Raw genomic sequence first — 20,968 nt, 5'->3', positions numbered from 1 at the left:
CCTCCCAAGTCCAACAGGGCTTGTTCTAGCTGTTTTTGACTTGGATGAAAATGTGATATAAAGATTGATGATTTAGCAACTTGGACGATCAGATCGGCAGGACGTATAGTTAGACGATTTTCAAAACGAAAAAAAATTTGGACGTATTTTTCAAAAATGTGTCCTAAACTATTTTTTACTTTGGACGACTTGCGACTTGGACGAAAACGGACTTAGATGTTCTTTTCGATTATGCCCCTCCACGAGTTTATGCCACAGATGCATTTAAATGTTTCTATCATATTTCCCCTCTTGTCTTTCTTCCAAAGTATACATATTGAGATCTTTAAGTCTATCTCCATACACTTTATGATGAAGACTATTTACCATTTTAGCAGCCATTCTTTGTACCTGCTCCATCCTGTTTATATATTTTTTCCAGAACTATACACAGTACTCTAAATGAAGTCTCACCAGAGACTTATACAGAGGTATTATCAAAAACTTTTTCCTCTCCCTATGCATCCAAGCATCTTTCTAGCTTTTGCTGTTGCCTTTTCTACCTGTTTAGCCATCTTAAGATCACTGCATAGATCTCCCTCTAAACCAGGGGTCTCAAAGTCCCTCCTTGAGGGCCGCAATCCAGTCGGGTTTTCAGGATTTCCCCAATGAATATGCATGAGATATATGTGCATGCACTGCTTTCAATGCATATTCATTGGGGAAATCCTGAAAACCTGACTGGATTGCGGCCCTCAAGGAGGGACTTTGAGATCCCTGCTAACTGTACTGCTTCCTCAGGTTTTTGTAGCCCAAATGCATAACCTGCATTTTTAACAATAAATCTTAGCTTCCAAATTCTTGACCATTCAAACTTTGTTAGGTTCCTCCTCACCCTCCACATCCTTAGGGATCTCTACTCTGTTGCAGATTAAGAACACTATATGGTTCAAATCACTAGATTTCATAGTAGAATTTACAACACAGAAAATGAAAAACATATCTGAATCACTAAGAGACAGTGAAGAAGAAGCCCAAAGAAGGCCTCAACGACGAAGGGAGTGCACACAACAGTGGAGTCTTGAGGATAAGATGTCAAAAGATCAGTCACAGGTAATACAGTTCAGGAGCCACTTAATTAATGTATATGCTGCAAGAGCTCAAGGACTCAACACTAAGAGACAGCCCAGCAGAGTTAAAGGTATGGCGGCATGGGGAGAGGGTGGTTGAAAATGTATGTGGAGCATGTTTTTTGGAATTATTTCCTACTGCTCTATGTATGTGTATCTATATGTATGTGCATCTTTTTGGATAGATGTTTGTATTTGTGTTTTGCTTGTATGTGTATGTTAACAGGAGGGTAGAGAGGAGTGGAGAGGCAGTTTGAAAGGAGCATTTTTCTAACTGCTATCTTCAGTGTATCCAAGTTTCTATTCTGCAAAAAGTGGAACTTCTTCCCCATAGAAATATATTGGGCCATTTTTTGAGGAGTTTATTTCTCTGGAACCCTCAGACTAATCTGGCCCATTTTCAAACTCACTGCCATTTTCCCCAATGCCAAAATTGGTTCCTTTCTATTACATTCTTGGAGAATTATTTTATGTCTAGACAGAGATGGACTGATAGAGACATTCTTGGCTTTTTTTTTTTTTCTTTTCAACATCTATTGTGTTGGAAAGAATACAAATCCTTGTGAATATATTGTTACATTTTTCCTTTTTTTTTTTTTTCTTGAGCCCAGATTCACAAGTGGTCTGAAACAGGTATGTTTTAAAGAGAACTGCAGCATTTTGTCATAAAACTGTAAAATTAACTTTCTAATTGCCATATGATTTTGGAATCTTGTCCATTTATGTTAAATAGGATTCTGCTACTCTTTGGAGTTAATTTTATACATCTTGTTTTGCATATGCAATTTTGATTTATTTGCATAAAAGGTCTCTTGTAAAATTAGAGCAAGCCAAAAAGTATGCCTAGTATATCTTTGTGCGCTCTTGTACAGTAAACATGTTCAGATGAAGAGTTTGAGCGGAGTCACAATTTATGCCTGAACATTTACACTTGCTTCCAAGCAGGCATAGAAGTCAGTGCTCATAACCTATATCTGCAGGAGCTGGGTTAGTATTTATAAAGGTATGAAGTTGCCCGTGTTACTTTATAAAGTAGGCTAAAAATAGGTACCTTCCTGTCCTATTAACTGTTACCTTGCTATAAAATTACTCTTTGGAGAAAATTCTATAAGTGGGTGCCTACTTTTAGATGCTCCAATGCCACAGGGTGAGAGCCTATTTGATAACAGCATCTGGGTACTCAGATTTTATTATAGAATACTAGGGTAACCCTGCATTAGAACTCCTAAAATCTGGGCACATGCAGTTACTCCAACCATAGACTTGATGAAACTGAGGGCACCCAAATGTGGCAAGACATGCATGCTGCTTACAGGGGACACTCAGAGAAACTGAAAGGGGAGAGGTTTAGAACAAACGCCAGGAAATTCTTTTTCACCCAGAGGGTGGTGGATACATGGAACGCGCTACCAGAGGATGTGATAAGAAGAAGCACGCTACAGGGCTTCAAAGAAGGTCTGGACAGGTACCTGGAGGACAAAGGGATAGAGGGGTACAGATAAGAGTAGAGGTAAGGTTATAGGGATAGGATTTAGAGGTAATTAGTCAGAAACCACTGTTCAGGCAGTGGGCCTGATGGGCCGCCGCGGGAGCGGACCGCTGGGCGAGATGGACCTCTGGTCTGCCTCAGCGGAGGCAACTTCTTATGTTCTTAGGTCTGACAATTAAGTTGGCAAACTCATCCTAGAAAAAGTGCTACAAACCTCATTGCTGAGAATCACTACAGTCACCTTCAAAGTACTTCCCTTGGGAAGCTATACACCAACGCCAGTGCCTATTTCACCCTTCAAAGCAATTTTGGAACTCTTTTTCTGGAATGGCCAATAGAGCTGTTGTCATATTACCCTTGATGTCTTGAATGTCATCAAAATCTCTTCCTTTCAATATTTCCTTTATCTTTGGGTAAAGGAAAAAGTCATTGGGGCCAGATCAGGTGAGCAGGGAGCGTGTTCCAATTCAGTTATTTGTTTTCTGGCTAACATCTCCCTCACAGACAGTGCCGTGTGAGGTGGTGCATTGTTGTGAGGCAAGAGCCATGAGTTGTTGGTGAAAAGTTCAGGTTGTTTTCATCTAACTTTTTTCACGCAGCCTTTTCAGCACTTTCAAATAGTAAACTTGGTTAACTGTTTGTCTTGTTGGTTCAAATTCCTAATGAACAATCCCTCTGATATAAAAAAGGTTAGCAACATCGTTTTGACTCGATTTGGACTGGTGGAACTTTTTATGGTTGTAGAAACTGGCTGACTTCTATTGTGCACTTTGAGCTTTGTTTAAGGGTCATATTGGTAGTATACCCATGTTTCATCAGTGAAAACACAGCCCAAAACATTGTCTTGCCTCTCCAAAAGGTCATGGCAAACTTCGACTTTCCTTTGCTTTTGTTCATCAGTGAGCTCCTTCAGGACCATTTTTGTATGCACCTTTCTCATGCCAAGATTTTCAGTTAAGATTTTCCTGTTTCTCTATCAACGTTTACTCGGTCTGCTATGCTTCTCACAGTCAACCGACAATTTTGACGCACAATTCAATGAATTTTTGCAATGTTTTCATCAGTTCTGCTCATTACTGGCTGCCCTGACCTTTCTTCATCCGTGATGCTTTCCCTCCACTCAGAAAAACATTTAATCCATTTGCCCACTACCGTTTTCTTCATGGCATTATCCCCATAAACTTGGACTAACATGTCCCTGATTCCATGCTTGCCAAGTTTAACAAAAAGTTTAATGTTTGTTTGTTGCTCTAATTCAAGCTCCAACTCTCACAATGACACACAAAAACATGCAACAATAATGAACGCCACTAAGCAAGCCATCACCACATGTTGACATGAACACAGCTGTGAGACACTGATATACCAAGGTTATGAAACATTACTGAGTTATTTGTACAGTGCTGCCAACATAAGAGCATGGAGACAAGTTCGCAAACTTAATTGTCAGACTTTGTAAATGGTAGCACAATCCCCTGCCCCTCCTAAGCTTTATCCAAACTCTGCCCCTCCCCTTGCATTTACACTCTATGGCACTTACATGTGTCCTTACAGAATAGTGCTTAGCTGCTACTTACATGTGGAAGTGAACACTTATCCCCGAAAGTACAGGTATTCTGTACATTCATACACATAACTGGCATTTAACTGTGGGTGCCCAGTTATAGGATTGCTCCTTTTGAGCCTATTCTTTGGTTACAAGTCCCATAAGTCTCAGAAAAGCAGATGAAAGCTGCTTGAATATGGTGAAGAAATGACCAATAATAGCTGTTTATGTCTTGCATAGTTGCTGGCCACAAGTCTCACATTGAGCCAACTCTTCTTAAGCGCATGTGTACAATCACTGTTCCCTCTAAGCCAGGGGTATCAAAGTCCCTCCTAGAGGGCCGCAATCCAGTCGGGTTTTCAGGATTTCCCCCAATGAATATACATGGGATCTATTTACATGCACTGCTTTCATTGTATGCTAATAGATCTCATGCATATTCATTGGGGAAATCCTGAAAACCCAACTGGATTGTGGCCCTTGAGGAGGGACTTTGACACTCCTGCTCTAAGCTGAGTGGGAGTCCTCTACCTACAGTGCTGCCAGTGGGTGGTGCTGTTTCACTATCACATTTTAAATAGTGAGTGACAGGCAAGGTCTGCACAACCCGAAGGAACCTGCCTATCTCTAGCCATTGAAAACACAATATTAACCCTTCCCTCCCCCAGGCAGCAATACAGTTGGATGACTCCTGTTCAGCTTAGAGGGAGCAGTGTATACAATGTTACCATACTGATTAGGTAATAATATCAAATGTGAAACATGGCTAACAGATAATGTCCTGGACGGTTACTGAAGTGTTACTGGTGTTTATCATCCACTCCAATTCCAAAGGAAGCTGGTGTTTCAGGGTGTGTATTTGACTTTGAAGGAACTAAGGGGGGGCTCTAATTTATACAAAATTATCATTAATTGTTGTTCTGTACCTGACACCAGACCTTTTCTGGTATTGTTGGGATCCATTGATGTATTCCTGCTGACACCCAAAAGTTTGCTGATGTCAAGACCTGCTAACCGCCCATCTAAAGATGAAAGAAAGAAACATACCTGGTGTAGAGCACGTAATAATGAGTTAAGAAGATAAAATATAATAAACAAAAAATAAACTCAATTTATAGAAGCTAAAGTCTTCCGTCTAATTTCCAAGTTCAACACCAATTAAGACAGGTGCCGCTTGCAGACTCTGGTAACTGTTTAGTTCTTCTATACATATTCCATGCCTTTGACAACAGTCAAGAAAAACTATCAGATTGGTACCTTTCCAGGTATTTTATATTGTGGTAAGAAAATCATATTTATCGTATATTAGAGAGGTAATTTGGAAAGGTCTACACTGCCAGGCTTCTTTTGCTGAGCCGCTCTCCCTGCTGGAACTAAAACACAGCAGCTCCTGATCAAGGTCTTCCATCATCTAGCCCAGGGGTGTCAAATGTTGGTCCTCTAGGGCCGCAAACCAGTCGGGTTTTCAGGATTTCCCTAATGAATATGCATGAGATCTATTAGCCTACGATGAAAGCAGTGCATGCAAATAGATCTCATGCATATTCATTAGGAAAATTTTGAAAACTCAACTGGATTGCGGCCCTTGAAGACAAACATTTGACACCCTTGATCATCATGTAGTAACATGTACAACAGACCAGGTCTGAAGCCTTCAAACAGCTTCATTATTTGGGCAGAGACTTCTTTAACTCTCTAGATACCAATAGACCTTTAGCTTGATTTTTAAAAGGGGAAATCTAGTTTTTTGCTGGTTATATTCATATTTTCAAGTGTAGTTCAATAAAATATATATTTTTTTAAAAGGTAAAATCCCTATCGAGTTTCCTTTAAAAATTTGCTCTCACACTCTGTATCATTTTCTAGGTAAAGACCACATTAGAATTTCAAAATGAAATCTCTGTTCATATTTCAACTGACTTTCTTCTGTCAGCACTGGTAGTTCTTAACAGGTGATTCTCCACAGTTAAACATTTATTAAAAAATGTACTTTTGTGTATATACATGGCCATTTTGATATTATATGGATTCAGTTACTTGTAAGAAACACCCAAGTTTACCCAATAATACAACCTTTCAGATTTTTGGTACATCCTATCTAAAAATGCCAAAATAACATCTTTTAAAGACTGGAAAAAGAATCCAAATGAAGAAAATAAGAATCAACATAAGCACTGGCAAGTTAGATGCAAAGCACTGATAAAGAAGGCTAAATGAAAATAAGGCAAGACACTTGCAACAGAGGTAAAATCTCACAATAGTAATGTTTTCAGGTACATTAGAAGCAGAATGCCTGTGAGGGAATCCATGGAACCATTAAATCATGAAGGAGCAAAAGGGGCACACAGGGAAGGAAAGGCCATGGCAGAGAGACTGGTCTTTATGGAAGAAAATATAAGAGACCTACTGGACCAGAAATAATTTTAAAGGGTGATAATGCTGAGGAACCAAAAGAAATCTCGGTGAACCTGGAAGACTACTGAGCCAAATTGACAAGTTAAAGAGTGATAAATCACCTGGACCAGATGGTATACACCCCAGGGTACTGAAAGAACTCAAACATGAAATTTATGACCTGCTCAGTGGCGTACCAAGGGGGGGGGGCGGGAGGGGCGGTCCGCCCCGGGTACCAAGCCCTGAGGGGGTGCTCCCGGTCCGGTCCAGTTCCCCCCCCCCCTGCGCCGGGTGTCGCGTCTGGAAACAGCCTGCAGCAAGATCGCGATACCAGAGATCTTTGCCTGCTTCGACTGTTTCCTCCGCCACGGTCCTGCCCCTCCTCTGATGTCAGAGGAGGGGCGGGACCGCGGCGGAGGAAACAGCCGAAGCAGGCAAAGATCTCTGGCATCGCGCGATCTTGTTGCAGGCTGTTTCCCCAGGGCAGTAGCGTACCAAGGGGGGCGAGGGGGAGGTCCATCCCGGGTGCCGCCTTAGGGGGGGGGGTGCACAGCTGGCCCGGTCCCTATCGCGCTCCTACCCTCCCAGCGAAAGCAGCATCGGCGCCATTATCGAAAAAGGTAATGGCGCCAGGCCTTGGAGCACCAAGGCAGACCGCTTCTCCCCCCTCCCAGCCGAAACCCCGCTGACCATCCTATCTCTCCTCCCCCAAGTGAACCTTTCCGACCCTCCCAGCGAAAGCAGCAAACCTCCCTCCAGTAGCGTCGGCTTTATCCTCCCTCTGCCGCATCACTGATGACGTCATCAGTAACGCGGCAGAGGGAGGAGAAAGCCGCGAAGGAGGTTTGCTGCTCTCGCTGGGAAGGTCGGAAAGGTTCACGGGGGGGGGGGGGGGAGATAGGAGGGTCAGCGGGGGTTCGGCTGGGAGGGGGGAGAAGCGGATTGCCTCGGTGCTCCATTACCTTCTTCGGGCAGCAGCAGCGTTTACAATTCGCTGCTGTTGCCGGCTTCAGGCCTTGTTCTCTGCCTGGTCCTGCCTACTTCCAGTTTTCATGAAGACAGGACCCGACAGAGAGGAAGGCCTGAAGCGGGCAACAGCAGTGAATTGTGAATGCTGCTGCTGCCCGATGAAGTTCAGGACATCGGGGAAGGAGCAGGAAGAAATCGGCTGCTGGCTTTGTGCGGGCTAGGGGGAGAGAGAAAGAAAGGAAAAAATAAAGAGGGGGGGGGGCCAGGGGGAGAGAGAAAGAAAGGCAGAAAGAAAGAGGGGGACCAAGGGGAGAGAAAAAAAGGCAGAAATAAAGAGGGGGTCAAGGGGGAGAGAAAGAAAGGCAGAAAGAAAGAGGAGGGCCAGGGGGAGAGAGAAAGAAAGGCAGAAAGAAAGAGGGGGACCAAGGGGAGAGAAAGAAAGGCAGAAATAAAGAGGGGGGCCAGGAGGAGAGAGAAAGAAAGGCAGAAATAAAGAGGGGAGCCAGGGGGAGAGAGAAAGAAGAAGGACCAGAAGAAGGACCAGAGACTCATGAAATCACCAGACAAAAAAGTAGGAAAAATGATTTTATTTTCAACTTAGTGATCAAAATGTGTCCGTTTTGAAAATTTATATATGCTGTCTATATTTTGCACTATGGCCCCCTTTTACTAAACCGCAATAGAGTTTTTTAGCGCAGGGAGCCTATGAGCGTCGAGAGCAGCGTGGGGCATTCAGCGCAGCTCCCTACGCTAAAAACCGCTATCGCAGTTTAGTAAAAAGGGAGGGGGAATATTTGTCTATTTTTGTATAGTTGTTACTGAGGTGACATTGCATAAAGTCATCTGCCTTGACCTCTTTGAAAACCCGCGGAATATAAATGATAATTAACATTTTCTCTGCGTACAGCGTGCTTTGTGTTTTTAAAATTTTATTGTTGGTAGATCATTTTGACTTGGCCACAAAGGTAAGGGGGAGGGAGGGAGGGGAACTGCTGAAAGACATCTAGTAATCCTTGTAGGCTTGACTGCAGGGAATTATTTTTGTAAAATCATGTTTTGTTATGTGACTGGCATTATCTAGACTTTAATTTCTATGAATGAATAGAATGAAAATGATATAAAATTACTTGCTTGTTTTTATGTGTGTGCGCTGAAGGAAAGTGGAGAGAGAGTGGGCTGAGGATGCTGAAGGGAAATGGGGAAGAGAGTGGGGAGAAGACGCTGATTTATAAATTGACAATTGTACAGAATATTGTTTCTTTTTATACTTTAATATAAACAATTCAAGGCTTGTGTGGATGGAATCAGGTGGTTTGCGGGGATGGGGACCGAGCTTACGGGGATTAGTCCAATAAAATGGTATTTTTTTATTTCTCATTATTTGTTTTATTTTTATTTGTTAATTTATAAAGTGGTGATTGTTATGTATCAGGTTTTTCAAATTTACATCTACTGTCTTTATATTTTGCACTGTATTAGAGGACATGTGTTACTGTTTTTTGTGGTGTTGCATTGTATCCAGGGTCTGGTTTCTTGGCGGATCAGTTTAACTTTTGTCTACATATTTCTATTTTTAGTTTGTGATTATTCCATTTTGGGCGAGGGTGTATCTCTGTTCTGTGTGTTCTGAAAAAGACATAGTTTTCAGTTGGCATTGACTACAGGACCAATTGACTGTGCGGGATCTGGCTTGTTTAGTTTTACAATGTATGTGTTGGTGTTCTAGTGCTCACTGCAATGTTTAAGATGCAGCCTTTTCCTAGGTACACTCTTGTGGTGCGATATGTAGATTGGTACTAAAAATCATATTTTTCATATAGATGGGGGGGGGGGGGTGTCAAAAAATGATGGGCCCCGGGTGCCACATACCCTAGGTACGCCACTGGACCTGCTGTTAATGATCTATAAACTGTTGTTAAAATGGTCCATAGTGCCTGAACATTGGGAGGGTGGCAAATGTAACTGAGTTTTAAAAAGGGATCCAGGAGTGATCTGGGAAATTATAGATTGGTAAGCCTGATGTCAGTGCCAGGCACAATAGTGAAAACTATTATAAATAATAAAATTATGGAACACAGACAAACATGGTTTAATGGGACAGAATCAGCATGGGTTCAGCCAAGGGAAGTCATGCCTCACCAATTTGCTTCATTTCTGTGAAGGTGTGAATAAACAAGTGGATAAAGGTTAACTGGTTGATACAGTTTATCTATATTTTCAGAAAGCTTTTGACAAATTTCCTCATGAGGGACTCCTGAGAAAATGAAAAAGTCATGGGCTAGGAGGCAATGTTCTGTTGTGGATTAGGAATTGATTATTGGACAGAAAATAGAGGGTACAGTTAAAATTGACATTTTTCTCAATGGAGGAGGATGAAAATGTTGTGCTACAGGGATCTGTACTGGGACTGTCTCACGTCTACGGAGATGTGTACCAATGCTTAAGCCTGCCCAACTGTGTCCCACATTGGGCGTGCCTAAGCATGGGTACACGTCTCCGTAGACGCACTACAAAGGCCTACAATACAGGCATCCTGCCTCAGAGACTTTTATTTTTTAAAGGTGCATTCCGATTGGCTGCCAGGCAGCAGTAGGATGCCTACCGCCACCTGCAATCAGGACATGTGTTTCGAGAATCAAGCCCTATAAGCATAAGTTGGAGTTTAGATGCCTATAGTTAAGCATTCTCACTTACACCATGCTAATAGCAAGTGTAAGTGGGCACGTGTAAATGTTGCACTTTAGTGAATTAGGTACATAAATGTACACACTCTGTACTACTAGCGATGGAAAGAGAACCCCACATAAAACACTGCACAAGCCAACAGAGGTTCTCAATCGCAGCACTGAGAAAAAGGTCACAGAACACTGGAAGGAAAAGAACCTCAGAAACTTGCTCAGAATCCGACACAAGGTAAACTTAGGCTGAGACTTATTGGTTCCGGCTTTCTATCATGGGTTCTGAAAAAACCTTCCAGTTTTTTATGAGACTATGGGTTCTTTTTACTAAGATGCGCTAGCGTTTTTAGCGCACGCAGGAAATTACCGTGTGCTGCACCGCGCGCTACGCTTCTAGAACTAATGCCAGCTCAATGCTGGCGTTAAAGTGTAGCACGCGCTATTCCATGCATTAAAGCCCTAGAACACCTTAGTAAAAGGAGCCCTATATCAATGATGTGAAATTTAACCTCATAAACAAATGTCGCTGGTGGATCTGTTCTCGTATGCAGCAGGGGAAAGAGTGAATTATAATAAATTTGCTCTGAAGGATCACTGTAATGAAACAAACCTTTCCGTGATTCCCCAGAAGACGCCAACCAGATCGGTGAAACGGGTCCTATCGGGCACAGAAATAAGTATTAAGATAAGATGGACCACTGTCTGCTTATTTTTGGATCTAGGGAATCTAGCCAACATTATTTGTTTATTTCATTTTCTGATTTCCTCCTTGATGGTGTGTCGGCTAAGATTTAGGGCTCCTTTTACTAAGGTGCGTTAGGGCAATAACGTGTGGAATAGCACGCGCTGAATTGCCACGCAGGCTAGACCTTAATGCCAGCATTGAGCTGGCATTAGTTCTAGCCACGTAGCGCGCGGTAATATCCTGCGTGTGCTAAAAACGCTAGCGCACCTTAGTAAAAGGAGCTCTTAATTATCTTGTCACGACAAATTTCCATGAAGAAAAGCAATGCTTTTTGAGGTGTTCAGTTTAGGGGTAACACTGCTTGAACTATCTGTTTATTAGGTTAAATTTCACAGCATTGATATAGGCTCATAAAAAACTGGAAAGTTTTTCAGAACCTATGATAGAAAGCCAGATCTAATACCGTGTTTCCCCGATGGTAAGACACTGTCTTATTTTTTTGGAAGCTCTAGGGCTTATTTTCGGGGGGATGCCTTATTTACCCTTTCATGTCCCCTCTGTATCTCTATCCTTTCTCTCTCTCTTCTGCTCCCTCACCCACGAGTCCTGCATCTGGCCCTCTCCCTTCTACCTGCACCTGGCAACACCCCCCTGCTCCGCGGCTCTCTTCAGCAACTTGTCAGCAGCGGTGATCAAGACAAGCTACCGACATCGAGGCCTTCCCTCTACGAGTCCCGCCTTTGTGGAAAAAGGAAGTTGAAACAAGCGGGACTCGCAGAGGGTAGGCCCCGACGTCAGAAGCTTGTGTCGATCGCTGCTGCTGAGTTGCCGAAGAGAGCCGCGGAGCAGGGGATGTGGCCGGAAGCAGGTAGAAGGGAGAGGGAGATAGGAAGGCTGTAGATCTCCGGAGCATGACACCGACCCCGGCCAGGATGATTTCTTTTTCAGGCGTGCATCTTACAAGTCTGGCGTCGCGGCGGGAAATAGCCATGCTGAGCAGTGAGCTCAGCACTATACAGATGAAAGCCTTGCTTGCTGATTGGTCCGGCGGCACGGCCGCCGGACCAATCAGCAAGCAAGGCTTTCATCTGTGTACGTGCTGAGCTCACTCAGCATGGCTATTTCCCGCCGCGACGCCGGACTTGTAAGATGCACGCCTGCGTGACACACTACCGGAGCCACGGCAAAGGTGGAAAAGAGCCGCATGCGGCTCTGGAGCCGCGGGTTGCCGACCCCCGCAGTAGACGGAGGGACCACACGGAGTCACCCACCGTACCACCCGATTCGGGTAAGCGCAGGTATCGGTGGGTGGCTTATTTGCGGGGGGGGGGGTGCCTTATTTTACAATTTTTTCTAAAAAGGGGGGGCTGTCTTATTTGATGGCCCTGCCTTATCATCGGGGAAACACGGTAAGTCTCAGACTTAGTTTACCTTGTGTCGGATTCTGAGTGGGTTTCTGAGGTTCTTTTCCTTCCAGTGTTCTGTGACCTTTTTCTCAGTGCTGCAATTGAGAACCTCTATTGGCTTGTGCATAAATGTGCACACCCATGCCCCATCCCTTGTGCATGCCCCTTACATGTACCCACCAAGCAAGTTGTACACTGTGGGGGAAATTCTATAACAGGTGCCTAAATAAATAGGCACCTAAGTTAGGCAACCTAATTAGTACATAGGCTTCAATTATGAGCTTTAATAATTGGGAGATAGATGCCTATCCTCTTAGGTGCTATTCTGCAAAAGATAGGTGCCTATCGCATGGTGCCTAGCAGCAACTAACATCAAAGTCAAGAAAGACTTAGGCACTACTAGGCCTAAGGGGAGTGGACATCCCTCCCGCCGTTCTTCAATTTGGGGGTCTCTTTTTTTTTTTTAATTTGCGGGGGAGGGGGAGTCTGAGCTTTCAAGCCTTACTTTTCTGTCAGTGCCTGAGCCAATCAGCGCTCAGGCACTGATAGGAAAGTAAGGCTACGACAGCTCAGACTCTGCCAGAAAAATTTGCCTGCAAATGTACTGCAGCAAGTTTAGTGAATCACCCGGCGATGATAAAGAATCTCCTGGAGTGCTCAATTTAATATTAATGACCTCATTGTACTACATTTGCATGGCAGAGTCAGAGACTGCTAGAAAGCTTAGAAAAGACCACGGTGAGCCGTTTTAATAATCAGCTGCTAAAATAGAGAATCTTCCCCTAGATATTTCCCTTTCCCTGGAGGACTTATCAGGTACATTTGTACCTTAGGTGATGGAGGGTTAAGTGACTTGCTCAAGGTTCAGGTAGCAGTAGCAGCCCTGGCTGTCAGCTTGGGGCTCTAAACACTGGACTAATCCTCAACTCCATAAGAATTGCCGCTGCTGGGTCAGCCCAGTGGTCTATCATGCCCAGCAGTTCGCTCACGCGGTGGCCCTCTGGTCAAAGACCAGTGCCCTAACTGAGACTAGCCCTACCTGCGTACGTTCTGGTTCAGCAGGAACTTGTCTAACTTTGTCTTGAATCCCTGGAGGGTGTTTTCCCCTACGATAGACTCCGGAAGAGTGTTCCAGTTTTCTACCACTCTCTGGGTGAAGAAGAACTTTCTTACATTCGTACGGAATCTATCCCCTTTCAATTTTAGAGAGTGCCCTCTCGAGAGGGTGAACAACCTGTCCTTATCTACTAAGTCTATTCCCTTCAGTACTTTGAATGTTTCGATCATGTCCCCTCTCAATCTCCTCTGTTCGAGGGAGAAGAGGCCCACTTTCTCTAATCTCAAGTCTTTTTTTGAGCACTTTTTTACAACTTTCCAGACAGGTGGTCAGAGTAACCATCATGGTATTTGTGATGCTACTATTCTGCAGACATGGCTAAACCAGCGGAGGTGTGATTTCCTTATCTTTTCTTCCAAAGTAGATTGTAAATTGCTTGAATGGTTTCATTATACCAATGGTCGATCAGCGAGCAGCCAAGAAATCATGTGCAAAAATTTAATCTTGAACACTTCCAGCTTGTGGAAGTTCTCAGCAATATCCATATTTCTGATGCAACCCTTAGCGATAGTCTCATCTGCTAGGGATTATGGAGCTTGAATGCTAGTGGTAATACTGTGAGACTAGTACTGGAGGTCACTGGCTATGGAAGGGGTGGGGCTGTGGGGGGTAGGGGGTAGGGGATGGGGAAACATTGGGGGAAGGAGGGCCATAGAGAGTTCAGAATTGAGAGGTCTAGACAAAGGGAAGAGCTTTGGGGAAAAAGCTGCCCAGGAATACTGTGCAGCAGCTTTGCATCTCGATGGTCATAGGATGAAAACATAATGCCAACTTTTATCTGGTAATACTTTTCCAGGAATACAACATGTGGTGTTCATTGAATGTCATGTTATTTGATTTATGTAGAAATCAGCTGTTTTGCATGCATTTGTTTCTCATCATTATATATTCCGCTGTACCTAATATTACATAGTAACACAGTAGATGACAGTAGATAAAGTTCTGTATAGCCCTTCTAGTCTGCCCTAGATAAAATCAAGATGCATTATAGGAATAAAACACATGGATGGGCAGAATCGAAAGGGACGTCTAAGTCCGTTTACGTCCATCTCGCAAGTCGTCCAAAGTAAAAAACAGCTTAAGACACATTTTCGAAAAATACGTCCAAAATTTTTTTCTTTCGAAAATCGACTAATTATACATCCTGCTGATCTGATCATCCAAGTCGCTAAATCGTCCATCTTTATACCACAGTTTCGTCCAACTTTTTGTCCAAGTCTAAAATGCCTAGAACAAGCCTTGTTGGACGTGGGAGGGGTCTGCAAAGTGATGGACTGAACACCCATACATGGCACATAAATAGTGGGGTACCTTACAGGGCACTGCTGTGAACTTCACAAAAAGGGTGCCATGGCTTCTCCTCCCTATAGCTCCCTTATAGGTCACAGTGAGCCCCCCAAACCACCTCCAGAATCCCCTAGACCCACTTATCTACCACCCCAATAGCCCTTATGGCTTCAGGAACCACTTATATGCCAGTAAAAAAGGGTTTTGGGGGTGTATAGGGGAGTGCACATGTTTAAGTATCAATGCAGTCATTACAGGGGCTTATGGGCATGGGTCCTCTTCTCTATGGGTCCCTAACCCACCCCCAAGATGACTTATGCTGCCTCTGGGCTGGACGACTAGGCTTGACTGGGTAACAAAGAAACTGGATAAGGGAAAGTCCCTGGATGTAGTGTATCTGGACTTCAGTAAGACTTTTGATAGTGTCCCACACCGTAGATTATTGAACAAGATGATCTCGCTGGGACTTGGAGTAACATTAACTGCATGGGTTAAAGACTGGCTCAGCGGTAGACTTCAAAGGGTGGTGGCAAATGCCACTCCCTCCGAAACGTCAGACGTGTTCAGTGGAGTACCGCAGGGCTCGGTCCTGGGTCCAATCCTATTTAATATCTTCGTACGGGATCTACCTCAGGGACTTCAGGGTAAAATTGCATTATTTGCCGATGACGCTAAATTATGTAATGTGATAGGCGGAGGTACCGTACCCGACAGTATGACACAGGACCTACTTTTACTGGAGAAATGGTCTACTATTTGGCGGCTGAGCTTTAATGCCAAGAAGTGTAAAGTTATGCACCTTGGTAGCGGAAACCTTTGCAGAACCTACACTCTGAATGGTGAGACCTTAACTAGAACTGTTACAGAATGGGACCTGGGAGTAATCATTAGTGAAGACATGAAGGCTGCCAATCAAGTGGAGAAAGCTTCATCCAAGGCTAGACAGATGCTGGGTTGCATCCGGAGAAGTTTCGTAAGCCGTAAGCCCGAAGTGGTGATGCTGCTTTACAGGTCAATGGTGAAACTGCATCTGGAATACTGTGTTCAATTTTGGAGGCCACATTATCGAAAGGATATGCTGAGAATAGATTCGGTTCAGGGACTGGCCACTAGGATGGTCTTGGGATTCAAGGATCTCTCATATGAAGAACGGCTAGGTAGGTTGCAGCTATACTCTCTCGAGGAACGCAGAGAGAGAGGAGACATGATAGAGACGTTCAAATATGTTACTGGCCATATGGAGATGGATGAAGACATCTTTTTCCTTACAGGACCTACGGCAACAAGAGGGCATCCACTAAAAATCAGGGATGTGAGATTTCATGGGGACATTAGGAAGTATTTCTTCACCGAAAGGATGGTTGATCATTGGAATAATCTTCCACTCCAGGTAGTAGAGGCCAACAACGTGCTAGATTTTAAGAATATATGGGATAAACATGTGGGTTCACTTTGAGGAGGTGCTTAGGGGGGTGGGTTATTCGAGTGGGCAGACTTGTTGGGCCATTGGCCCTTTTCTGCCGTCATACTCTGTTTCTATGTTATGTTTCTATGTTTCCTATGCCAGGTGGCCAGGTGATGGTCTGGAGGCTGAAATTTAAAGTTGTGAATAAAATTTTCATGGGGGCGAGGGGGGGGGGTTGGTTGGTGATCATTGGGGTAGTGTGTGGGGGTCTGTGTTATGTGTTTGAAGTGCTTATCTGGTGTGTTTAGGTGGTTTTTTGTGACCTAGGTCGTTTAGAAATACGTCCAAAACCCGTTTTTATTTTTGGTGCTTGGACGTTTTTGAGAAATGTTTGTCCAACTGCCGACTTAGGCTGGTTTTTGGACATTTTTCTCTATCGATTATGAGCCCCTTATTATTCCCCTTTAACCTTCACTAAGGGGTAAATAATACATTAGGATTATAACATACTTTAATAACTATCTCTTCCCCACTAAGAAACTATGCTTGCATTTGTATCCCTACAGAAAGCTGGTCATTTTCAAATAGTTCATTTTCACTTGGAAATGGCTTTGAAAATCACCCTTTATGTAGTTTGTCAGCTGTTCATTTTTAGTTTTTCATTCAGTGCTGTGCAGCAATGATGCCTTCATGACTTTGATCTCATTTTGAGCAAGTAACCCTTAGATTTTCCACATTTGGCTTTCTACAATTTTTGCTATGATTATTTTCTGCAAAGTTTGTCGTCAATGGATTTTTATGTTACATAATGCTTACCTATCTTTGATGGCTAATATTTTTGGATGCCCAATCAACTGTAGAAAAAAATATATTGCCGAGGCTTTCCAATTTTAATATATAAGCTTGTCTTCTTGCTGATAAATTGTGTATATATAGTTTAACTGTGGCTCACTCATATGGTTTATGGTTTCTATAGAAAGGAGGCTAATTAATTTCCATTTTCAGCTGTCTAGGCTTGAATGCCCTCATCACACTGCACATCAAGGTTTTAATAATGATGTGTAATTCAATGTGCATTCCTTAGCTAGTTTTCTAACCACTTCCTCAATGTTGTTTTTATATTTTCCAAGGTGGCTCATGTGGTGAATACACAGTACAAAGATTTCTCTGGCTTTACAACCCAAGTCTGGTTTTGGTATTTGCCTTCCTAATGACATGAAGTTATTTCTACGAAACAAAAATTCTCAAGTGATTCAGTATTGTAAGTGGAAGACAGCCATGCAACTGATCAACCTCAGTATCTCCCAAACAGTGGGTCGGATGGGGTAATGGACATTCTTGTCACAGTTCCTGTGCAAAGATACTGGAAGCTCCATGCACAAAGACACTGCAAAAAGACACTGAAAACTCCTGGATATTGATGGGCTCCCCAGCTCCTTTGTTTGTGAGGCACTGCATTTTAAAGGCAGGAAGGGCCTTTTGATTTCTATCTGCCTTGGGTCCCATACAGGCATCAGTCTAATTCTGAATCTAAACACAGTAATGGACTGAGAGAGACCACCATTATTTCACTAAGAAAAACAAAAGCATGAAGCGAGACAGTCAGCTACATAATTATCGTATTGATGAGTATATTTCAGTCTAGACTTTGAAATGCTTTTAAGTTGCGAGACGTAAGCTGGAAATGTTTAGGGCACCCATAATTTGATTGGCCACATAATTAAGAGTCATTTTGGGTTAATGGATGATGCCATATTTGGCATCATAATAACTAGGACAACCAATTATGGACAAATTGGACAGCTTCTACGTACTCAAACTCAACAAGTATAGAAATGGCAAGAGCGAAACAGATCTTGAAAAACAACTGCAGAATGTAGCTTTTTTTGATGGAGGGTGTGCTATAGAGCAAGCGGAATGCATGAGATTCTCACTCTGGAACTTCCATGTTAAATTACCAGCTGGCCTAGAGACTTCCTAAACAGGTCTACCCACAGAAGGCCAGGAAGTGATTCTGTTCCAGATGCTGCTTGAAAAACACATTCCAAATTCAGCATCTGGACACTGGAGTTGCCAACTCTCATCTGCCTGTGTCACAGCTTTCAATCCCCGATGAAAAGGAGCAAGAAACAAACATAACCCAGGCAAAAAAGAAGAAAATCCAACAAATCTGCAGTTAAAATGCGATAATCCAAAGCCAAAGAAAGGAACTGCAGACAGGTGTACAAGATGCAGGCAAAGTTTATTTAAAACAGATTGTTGTGTACAAAATAGACCACTTTCTACAAAATATGGGGACCCAACACGTTCGGTGTTTCGATCAACACGTCTTCTTCAGGGGTCCCATAAAATGGTGGTATCAAGGGACATGCAACAAATATGCCTGATCTGTATGTTGTGTACTTTCACGATCAAAATATGCTGTGTGTCCCTTGATACCACCATTTTATGGGACCCCTGAAGAAGACGTAACCCAACCATCTCAGAGCAGCTTGATATCAAAACAATTAAAATATCTAGAAAACATAATAAAGATTGTATGCAGAGTCTCTGAGATGAAATGAATAAAATATGTGCCAACAATAGTTATGGGGGCAATGTTTAGCAGGAGGTATCTGGGTAGAAAAAGATCCTGTCCAGATGTCTTCATCAGGTCTAACCTGGATTGTCAGCAGCAGTTACCCATACAGTGCTGTTGAAAATCTGGGCACCCACTATCTGGGCAATGCCAGGGCAGAGGCGGTGTCTGGGTGGAGCCAGGAGTTATTGGACACCAGCAATATTCAGCAGATAGCTATCTGGTTAACTTAGGACAACGAAAAGGATAACTGGGTAGATATCCAGGTACTGCTGCTAAATATTGACGATGCTCAGATAACTCTAAGCAATCACCTAATAGCTGGATAGTCAGCGTTGCACTCAGGCCCAACACTGAATCTGAGTATAGAAAGCCTACATAGGCCAGTATTTAAAAAAACAAAACCATTGACTGCCATGGGCACCCTATTGACCTGTTGATTTGCAGAATATTGAAAACAAGTTTCTTGAATTTGTTTTAAAAAGCTTAGAGGGGCATAATAAAAAAAAATGTCTAAGACCCCTTTTGGCCTAAGGCCCTAAACAATTGCCAATAAAGATATTTAAAAAAAAAGAAAAAGAAAGTAGAAGCACGGAAAATGTCCATTATTAAAAAAAACGTCCACAAGGAGGTTTTTTTATAATGACCTGCCTCTACGTTCAGCTGTTTAAACACCCAGACCACCACTACATCCAAACTTACACCATATATTCAACCTTAAAAAAGCCTAAGTCCGAAACACCCAAAACAAGGGTTTTTAGGCAAAGGAGGAGCTAGTCCTTCGTCTAAAAGCTAGATTCTGTAACCAGTATCTGTCAAAAACAACACCGGTTACAGAATCCAACCCCCCTCCCTCCTACAACGATCCGGGCAGGAGGGAGCCCAAGCCCTCCTGCCCCGTCGAACCGCGACCCCCCCCCCCCCCGACAACGATCGGGGCAAGAGGGAGCCCAAGCCCTCTTGCCCCGGCGAGCCGCAAACCCCCCCGCTGACATCGGGCCAGGAGGGAGCCCAAGCCCTCCTGGCCACGTGACCCCCCCTACAAGATCGAGGAGGAGGGAACCCAACCCCTCCTGCCCAGGTGACCACCCTATCCCCCACCCCCACTAAGATCCAGGCAGGAGGGATCCCAAGCCCTCCTGCACTGATGCAACCTCCCCCCGACTGCCCCCCCGACCCCTGATCGGCCCGCCAAAAACTTCCCCCACCCGCCGAACTGCAAGACCCCCCCTGCTGACCCCATGAGCCTTCTGACCCCTCCGTACCTGAAAAACATTGGCCGGACAGACGGGTGCCAAGCCCGTCCATCCATCCGGCCAGCCATCCCTTGAATGGCTGGCCTTAGGGCTTGATTGGCTTAGGTGGCTCAAACCCCACCTACAGACGCCTGAGCCAATTGGAATAGGCCCAGTAGCCTTAGGCCCCTCCTGTGAACAAAAGATAAAAAAAAGATATAAAAATGTGAACAAAAGATAAAAACTAACAATATAGCTAAAAATACAAATAGCTGCTATATGTAAAAATGCACACGTACTCCATGCACATGTAGCCCAAAATGTGCACATAAGCAAAACAATATCGCTGATGTGTAATGATACAAATCCAGTAAAACTGCTGTACAAAAAAGATGTGTAAATGGTGCAGACCCAACACGGTTTGTATTTCAGTTATGAATAGCCTTCCTCGGCGATTCAATATATGATGACATTTCTATTTAAATATGAATAAACCATCAAGTGAACGGATCCAGTTATGTGAGAAGCAGTTCTAAATCAAATGTAACATCCACAAATTGTGAAATCCTGAGCAGCAGTGACAACCTCGCAGACTACGTCTCCCAAGACCTTGAATGATTTTTCAGTGTTGAAGCTAACTCCATTTGCCATTTGTATCATTACACATCAGCGATATTGTTTTGCAAATGTGTTCATTTTGGACTAGGTGTGCATTTTTACATATAGCAGCTATTTGTGTTTTTAGCTATACTGTATTGTTTGTTTTTATCAGTTGTTCATCCTCTATAATAAAACCCTAAACGCGCATGCGCACTTAGGAGGCCATGATCCCTGCCACCGTGATGTGTGCTTCCGTGGCTGTATTCTATTTGTGGCGTGTGTGGCTATTTGTGGCACGCGGTGCATGGCACACACGTCAGTTTCAGCGGGTTACACGAAAAAAAACCAAATGCTGCCCACAGAGACAAACAGGAAGCGAAGGACCGGAAATCGAGGGAAATCAGGGGAAATCAAGCACCCTGGAGCAGGAGGACAGGGAGAGAGTGTGAGCGTTGGAGATAGCTCCACAT

At 43.6% G+C, this 20,968-nt stretch overlaps 1 protein-coding gene across 50 annotated transcripts in view; it reads right to left on the bottom strand.

The window, feature by feature from the left end:
• ABI3BP (ABI family member 3 binding protein) overlaps positions 1-20,968 on the bottom strand; it is a 433,553-nt gene that overhangs the window by 76,894 nt on the left and 335,691 nt on the right. For 49 of the 50 annotated variants that reach the window (XM_033942670.1, XM_033942663.1, XM_033942658.1 and 46 more), the window contains 2 exons: positions 10,796-10,843; positions 5,071-5,166 (listed from right to left, as the gene is read on the bottom strand). In XM_033942670.1, coding sequence (XP_033798561.1) covers positions 5,071-5,166; positions 10,796-10,843 — 144 coding nt within the window. The remainder of the gene's footprint in view (positions 1-5,070; positions 5,167-10,795; positions 10,844-20,968) is intronic. The other variant, XM_033942662.1, reaches the window with a different exon arrangement.

The sequence above is a fragment of the Geotrypetes seraphini genome, chromosome 4, assembly GCF_902459505.1.
Source record: "Geotrypetes seraphini chromosome 4, aGeoSer1.1, whole genome shotgun sequence".
Classification (NCBI taxonomy): Eukaryota; Metazoa; Chordata; class Amphibia; order Gymnophiona; family Dermophiidae; genus Geotrypetes; species Geotrypetes seraphini.
Note: the sequence above shows the minus strand (reverse complement) of the source record. Positions and strands in the feature narration are given on the sequence as shown.